Genomic DNA, 7,570 nt, shown 5'->3' with positions numbered 1-7,570 from the left:
TTTAGAAAAAACAAGGCACAAAACTGGGCCTGTACTTTACTATTTGTGTAAAATTATGGAGAAGACACAGAAACATATTTGCTTATTGTATTCGTTAACAACTGCGGTGGAACCCAACACTTAATGACTTCAGACATTTATTATGTTTTCATGGGTCAGGAATCTGGGCACAGCTTAGCTGCTTGCCTCTGGTGTGGTCCTCAGGAGGGTGTCGTCGGGCAGTTAGCTGGGCTGTGGTCTCACCTGAAGGAGAGGATCTGCTTCCAAGCTCGCTCCCGTGGCTGCTGGCAGGCTTCAGTCTCTCACCCGGACTCTCCACAGGTTGCCCCAGCATCACAACTGACTTGCCCCAGGACGAGGGGTCCAAGAGATGGGGAGACATCACCCAAGAGGGACGTTGCAGTCTTTTTCATAATTTAGTTTCAGAAGTGACATCCCACCATGTCCGCAGTATTCTCTTCCCTAGAAGTAGGTCTGGGAGTCCAGCCCACATTGACGGGGAGGAGATGTCCACGGGCGTGAGATTGTTCCGGGTTGTCTTAGAGGTTACCCACCACTGCACTGACAGAGGCGAGGAGTATTTTGGGGAGGATATGCCAGAATCATTAAACACTGGCTGCCTCAAGGAAAGAGACTGAGTAACTGGGGGAGAACTTTTCAATCAATATCTATTTTGTATAAAGCAACAAGCACAACACCGGGCACTCAGCATGTTGCTTTGCCCGTCCCCTGTGCATGGAATGCCCTGCAGCCCTCTCCTAGCCCCAGGAAAATGAGCCTCAAGCCCAACTGAGCCGTCACTATGAAGTCTTCTCACAGTGAGTTATCGCCTCTCTTCCCCAGAGCATTCTGTTTTTAGCTCCGTTACAACACTTTTATTATCGTATCACAATTCAAATCGCTTCAACTCAGTCTTGTCCCTGGATCATCAGCATCAACATTACCTGGAACCTCATTAGATATCCAGAATCCAGAACCTCACCCCAGAACTACAGAATATGAATCTAAATTTTAACAAGACACCAGGGACTTATGTGCACCTTAAAGCTTGAGAATCACTGAGTTAGATCTTTCCCTGGTTGTGCTGCAAACCTTTCTCAGTTATTTTTCATCTCTGTGACGAAAACACATCGAAAAACCTGATCACTGACTCTAGGCTTGGGCCCCCCACCCCTGCAGCTATTCCAAGATCAGAGAAATGTGGCAAGTCAGCTGCCAGCATTGGTCATAAAACTCATCATTTTATAATAAGAGTCCCACTATCCCCACTTCCTCTCACATAGTAAGCAACAGAGGACAGCATTCAGAATCATTCATGCTGCACCACCTCCCCCTGGTGGTAGGCTCTGGGAATTGAAACTGGCTTGAAAAGGAGCTATATTGCACTTGGAAAACAATTACTCTTTTCTATCAACATCACCCTTATTTCTTTAAATCATCAAAGTAACTTTCTTGTTCTTCAAAGAATCAGGTATGAACACAAGTACACCAAACCAGGGCTTGGTGCCAACTAGGCTCAGAGCTTTGGGTGATGCCAACGGCGGTGCCACTCATCTGTCCTTCCTTACCACTTCTGTGGCTGCTGCTTCTGTCCTGGGTGATCTTCAGTGCCTCTCCTGCATCTCTCTGCCTCCACCCATCCCCGGAGCCTTAGAAAGAGCGAGGTGTGGCCCGCGTACCCTCAGCCGTGACCTGGCAGGGAGAAGCCCCAACAATTCTCCCAAGAGCCAGTCCTTAGGCTGTAGACCGTCTTTCAAATAAGCTCGGTTGCAATATCGGTATTTCTTAAGAAATAGCAGAGTGCGGCACTGGTGGTCTTCAACTGTGTCCCTCTGGTCTCCAGATAATCACACGGCTTCCTTACTCTTCCAGAAAGAAGGACACAGTCAGCAGGATGTCTGGAACAGGAAGAGAGAACCGTGACATACCACCTCTCCAGGCTGACAGGAGAGACAGGCTCTGTGAGGGCACCTCTGCGACGCTCCCAAAGAAGCGAGCCGCGGGGACAGAACGGAGGAGGGCGGCATGAAGGAGTAAGTCCAAACCAGTACCTGGGACCAAGTCTGGGTGTTCATCTTCCGAAATCCGGTCCCAGGCTGCGGGCAAAGCTTGGATGCTTGCCAGGTCTTCCCAACGGATTGAGGACAGGAGGTACTTTCTCTTCAGGTACCTTCCTGGAAGTTAAGGACTGCTCAAAAGGAAAAGGAAATATATGGAAGGAGAAAAATCCCCTGGAGAGACCTAGAGAGCGCATAAAAGTGAGAGTGCAGCTCTCGTGGAGTTTTCCACCGGCAGGACTGGCGGAACACTGAAGTCTAGGACCTCGCCACGGCGAGGAAACACCAGAAACTGAGGAGAAGGAATCTAAGTGACACGTGAGGTAAGTCAGAGGAAGTGCGAGGATGAATTCATCCAGGTTAGAGGCACCAGGAAGATCCCAGCTGGCAGGAAACGCATAAGCAAAGGCACGGAGGTGGGGAAGTCTGGGACGGACTCAGGGACAAATAAACCTTCCAGCACAGCTGGCATGGAACAATGTGTCAAGTAGCAGGAAAGGTGGTTGAGCCAGAACACAAAGAGCATTGCAGCCCAGCGTGGGAATTCTGCATTTTGCCCGCCTCCCAACAGGAGCTACTAAAAACTCCTACACACACAATAGGATCAGAACTCGATCTCCTGAAGAAAAGTGGGGTGAGGTTACTCATTTGGGGATGGCTTCCTGGGAAAGAGGCTAGAGACAGAAGCAGGAGGCTGCATGTGATTAGAAGTCCAAATGAGAGGTAAGAAACCATGGAAGAGGCGATGCGGAGAAACAATTCATAAAACGCACCGGGGAAACCGGGGAAAAGGATTTGACAGGTGACTGTGTAAACAGGCTCAGAGCAGTACGTGGCACATAAGTGCTCAGTAATGTGAGCTGCAGCTGACGCTCCTACTGCCCATGCTGCTGCCGCAATTGAAAAAGAAAACAGAGAGAAAGGGGGAAGATACTGCTTAAGTCTTCAAAGTGGGCGATTATACACAGTTGATTCTACAACTAAAGGAAAAGGAAGTAGAATGTAGAATGTGAGTACTAGATAGAGGAGCTCAATTCTAAATCTGAGTGTGAGCAATCCAGTTGGAGGCATCGAAAGAAAGCGTGGATGTGAGAGTTATCCAAATGAAGGGAGACATTTAAGCCAGTGTATCAGGCAAGAATCGAGAAAAAAAGGCCATTCAACTAAATGATCTTTCTGCTTCTACTCTTGCTCCACACCATCCCAAGTCTTTCCTCAGAACAAAGCCAGGGTGCTTTGTTAAAAACAGGTTTGCTTATGTAAAAACCTTCCAATAGCTTTCCCTCTCATTCAAAGTGAAAGCCAAATCCTCTCAAAGACCTCAGGGCCCTACAAGCTCTAGCCCCTCTCCTGTTAGGTTCCCCTCTTTACTCTGCTCTAACCACACTGCTTCCTTGCTATTTCCTGAACATTCAGGCGTGCTCTCACCTCAGGGCCTTTGCACCTGATGTCTTCCCTTGGGTGTCACTTTCTCAGTGAGGCCTGCCCTGCCCACCCTATTTAAGATCACCACCTCACCCTCAGCCCTCACTTTCTCTGCTTTATTTTTCTCCATAGCACTCATCACCACCTGACATTCTATGTGTCTTCCTTTTTTAACGCCCAGAAATTAGAAAAATGCCTGGCAGGTAATAGCACTCAATAAATGAGTTGAGAAATAATGGTAGGAAGAACCAAAACTCAGGAACCAGAGAACTGACCCATACTATACAATGTTGTAATTCTGTGAAAAATGAAATTAAAAGGCTTCCTGGGCCTAGCTGGTTTGGCTCAGTGGATAGAGCGTCAGCCTGTGAACCAATGAGTCCCAGGTTCAATTCCAGTCCAAGGCTCGTACCTCGGCTGCAGGATCCTCCCCAGGCCAGGCCCTGGTCAGGGCTTATGCAGGAGGCAACCAATTGATGTGTTTTTCTCACATCGATATTTCTCTCTGTCTTTCCCTCTCTCTAAAAATCAATGGGAAAAAATAAATAAATAAATAAACAAACAAACAAACACCAATGGAAAAATATCCTCAGGTGAGAATTAAAAAGAAAAAGAAAGGGGGAAAAAAGACTTCCTGGAACAGCCCTGGATACTATTTGAAATGTGTGCAAAGGATACGAACTTCGGTAATGTCTCTCAATGTCTTGCAGCCATTCCAACATGTCAGCCACAGAGGGGCTCGCCGCCGAGGCCTGCAGGACAGCGTCAATGCCGATGGCGTCTGCGTGCTGCTCGTAGACCTGAAGCACTTGTCCCACGTGGCTGCTGACAGCGTCACGCACCTTGAGGAGGGCAGCTCTGGGGGAAAGGGTCTGATATTAGGCATTATCATGAGAAAGGCAGAAGACAGAGTTCCTCGCCGATGGCACACTGACATTCTGGACCACATGATTCTTTGGGGTGGAGCGCTGCCCTGTGCACTGCAGGAGGTTTAGCATCATCCCTGGCCTCTACCCACTAGATGGCAGGACCAAACCACGTCCCCACTCTCCACACACTGCAATAATCAGTAATATCTCCACGTATTGCCAAATGTCCCCTTGGGGAAAAACTGCCTCCAAAGGACACCCACTTGTGTAAGGAGATTGGTGATGGTGCCTTGGAAGTAGGGGTGGCTCAAGAATTAAGAATGTACTTAAATATGGAGAAGACACATAAGTTATATGGCTTTCAAAGGAAGTAATGACCACGGGGCCTGTCCGAGGCTGCCATAAAGCTGTATAAGAAAAGCAACTGCTCACACATGAATGTGAAAAGGGAGTAAGAGGCACAACTGGAGCAACAAACCAGTACTATCCAGATGTTGCCCAGCCCCATCCTAGTAAATTCTTGAATGGTGAAAGTTTAGGTTGCAGTGCACACAGACTAATGTGAGCTTAGGAAAGCTTCTTTTTCTCTCACATAAAGCCAGTCTGTTTTGCTCACTGCGCATCCTAAGTACCTCGAACACTGAAACTGGCACATAGAACAAACACTTGTTGAGTGAATAAAAAGGGTTATTGTGAAGATTAAATGCAGTAATGCACATAAAATGCTGTGAGCCCAGCTTGTGATAAATATTGTTATTACTCCACTGGTGACTCCAAGGGGCCGAGTCACCAAGGCAAAGTTTACAATTTCCTAAAGGGCAAGGCATTCCTTATCTTGGAATCAAATGTTTCACCATGACCTATAATTTTAAAGGAGACTTAAAATAGCAGCCCAATATCCACACACACATATGTAAACAATTGAAATAAAAACTCATTCTCTTAGAATATACCATGACCTAATATTTAATTGACTATCTCTTCTACCCAACTAAGGAGTTAAATCCGGTTCATTGTTGCAGACCCAGAACTTTGTACTTGGCATCCCACTGGTGCTTAATAAATGTATTTTGTACAAATGAGTACAAAGATGGTCCCCATTTTGGACAGTTTTGTATTAGTCTATGGCATATACTCTACACCAGTGGTCAGCAAACTCATTAGTCAACAGAGCCAAATATCAACAATACAACGATTGATATTTCTTTTGAGAGCCGAAAACCGACTTCTGCGCATGGGCCAGAAGTTTCAATTGCACTGGATGTGCGTGCCCGCACGTGGTATTTTGTGGAAGAGCCACTCAAGGGGCCAAAGAGCCAAATGTGGCTCATGAGCCTCGGTTTGCTGACTATTGGTCTATGGCATATACTCTATACACTAGAACAATCTGTGCCCTGTCTTTCCTCTACCCTCATAACCTGTAACTAAGGTAGAGTCTAACATCAGGCATGATAAGGGTTGACAGATGTGCTACTCCTGGCTGCAGACACCCATGTACAGCAGAACAAAATGGTTGTTCAGGCACCCTTGGGTGAGAACCCCAGCTTTGCCATTTACTAGCTGTGAGACCAGAGGCAATCTGTTTGAGCCTCAGTTTCCTCGCCTGCAAAATGGGGTTAAGTGAGGTTAAGACACAGAGGTGCTGAAAAGATTCTATGCAATAATGTATGTAACACCCTTTGCTCTGACACTCTCCAAGTTCACAACATACAATATGGGCTTTAACTGTGCAGGTCTGCTTAGATGGGGATTTTTTTCATTTGACCAGCACAGCTCAAACCTGCATTGTTCAAGGGTTAACTCTGCAGTTGGGAACCCACGTATGGGGAGGGCCAACTGTAGTTACACGTAGATTTTTCGTGGCACTGGATGACATCCCTAACCCCAAGTGTTGTTCAGGGGTCCACGGTAGTTCCTCGTTGCTTTTGGCCAAAGGAAATTACCGAAGAGAGCTAGCTCATCAGCATTCTCCACTGCTTCTCTATTTTACTTTTTTTAACTTCTACGAAGCCCACCACGGCCACACCTGGCCTCTGACCAGGGAAATGCCGGAAGATGGCTGCCTGACAGAGGTCCTCTGCAACAGACGCAAAGAAGGGAAAGAAGGCTGAGGCACCTCCGAATGCCATGCTCCAGAGTAAGGAAGGAAACACCTTCCTGACTGAGCCTAGCGACTTATGGAACGCCCGGTTTTAACATCTTTCCGCCAAGCGCGCCAGGGAGCCTCTTCTCTTACAGCCGCTCTCCCAGCTGGTCCAGGACGGTGTCCCCGGCCTCCAGCTGCTTGCGCCTCAGACGCTCCTTCAGACCCGGGAAGGCCCGGAGCGCCGGCACATCCTCAAACCGCAGGTTCTGCGCCGCCTGCAGCTGCTCGGCCAGGTTGCTGAGGGAGGCCAGGAGGGGCGGGCAGTCCCGCAGGGTGCTCTGCCACAGGCCCTGCTGCTGCTCCACCACCGGAAAGCACTTCTTCAGGGCCTCCTGCACCGCCAGCAAAGGCCCATCTTGAGTCATCTGTTGCGGAAGGGGTAAAAAAAACTACCTTAGTCACAGGTTATGTAGCATTCGGGTCCCAGGTCGGCAGGGGAAGTACCAGATCAAGGGTGGGAGTTATTTCCATTCCCAGATGAGTTTCAGGTAGGACTGTCTATCCCCTCCGACAAGAGCTCCCGGCGCCAGGCGTTGGCTTACCTTCAGAGGGGCTCTCGGGAGGCGGGTCGCTGGTCTCCCCACTTGGGAAGGGGTCCCCGATTGTCCCTTGGAGGATCTGACGGGGCTGCAGACTGCGGATTCCCGGGGCCCCAGCCCGGCCGCCCCAAAAACAGACCGGTTGTGCTTCCGGAATCTTGTCGCTTGTCCTTGAGACGGCTGGTCGCTTCCCTTAAACCAGCGGGAAAACGCAAACGCTTCAAGAGGCCGTCCAATTTTGAGGACGCAAGGGAGCCGCTGGCCTGAACCCGCAGGTCCTCAGAGCGCAGTCCCCACGCAGTGAAGTCGCGAAAATATGCTGTCGTGCCGCAGTGCTTTCTGGGAATTGTAGTCCTACCTGTGAGCCGGCGGCCGACACAAGAGCTTCTCTGTGATTGGGTGTCGTGGACCCGCCTTCTAAGACCGCGCCTTCTCATTGGTCAGCCTGTGGCAGTTTGAATTTCGTGACGGCGGTCGCACGTCTCGGTAGCCCGAGAGCCGCTCCCTCGCTGTTTGAGCGGCGAGGTTCCCCCT

General features: G+C 49.1%; 1 protein-coding gene across 5 annotated transcripts; it reads right to left on the bottom strand.

Moving 5' to 3' along the window:
- CUNH1orf109 (chromosome unknown C1orf109 homolog) lies at positions 1–7,473 on the bottom strand. 5 transcript variants are annotated; one of them, XM_036445405.2, is made up of 6 exons: positions 7,260–7,294; positions 7,176–7,227; positions 6,588–6,862; positions 4,161–4,340; positions 2,052–2,170; positions 1–1,898 (listed from the first exon to the last, which is right to left on the bottom strand). In XM_036445405.2, exons 3-6 carry the CDS (start codon positions 6,860–6,862, stop codon positions 1,861–1,863), a joined length of 612 nt encoding a protein of 203 aa, XP_036301298.1. In that variant the 5' UTR covers positions 7,176–7,227; positions 7,260–7,294; the 3' UTR covers positions 1–1,860. The 5 variants fall into 5 exon arrangements, with proteins under 5 accessions (XP_036301298.1, XP_036301299.1, XP_036301294.1 ...); XM_036445406.2 differs by lacking the exon at positions 7,260–7,294 and having other exon boundaries at positions 2,052–2,174; positions 7,121–7,246; XM_036445401.2 differs by lacking the exon at positions 7,260–7,294 and having other exon boundaries at positions 7,121–7,240.
- Positions 7,474–7,570: the final 97 nt, after the last annotated feature.

The sequence above is a fragment of the Pipistrellus kuhlii genome, unplaced genomic scaffold (genome assembly GCF_014108245.1).
Source record: "Pipistrellus kuhlii isolate mPipKuh1 unplaced genomic scaffold, mPipKuh1.p scaffold_m20_p_2, whole genome shotgun sequence".
Lineage (NCBI taxonomy): Eukaryota > Metazoa > Chordata > Mammalia > Chiroptera > Vespertilionidae > Pipistrellus > Pipistrellus kuhlii.
The sequence above is the reverse complement of the archived record's forward strand: the minus strand, read 5'-3'. Positions and strand labels throughout refer to the sequence as shown.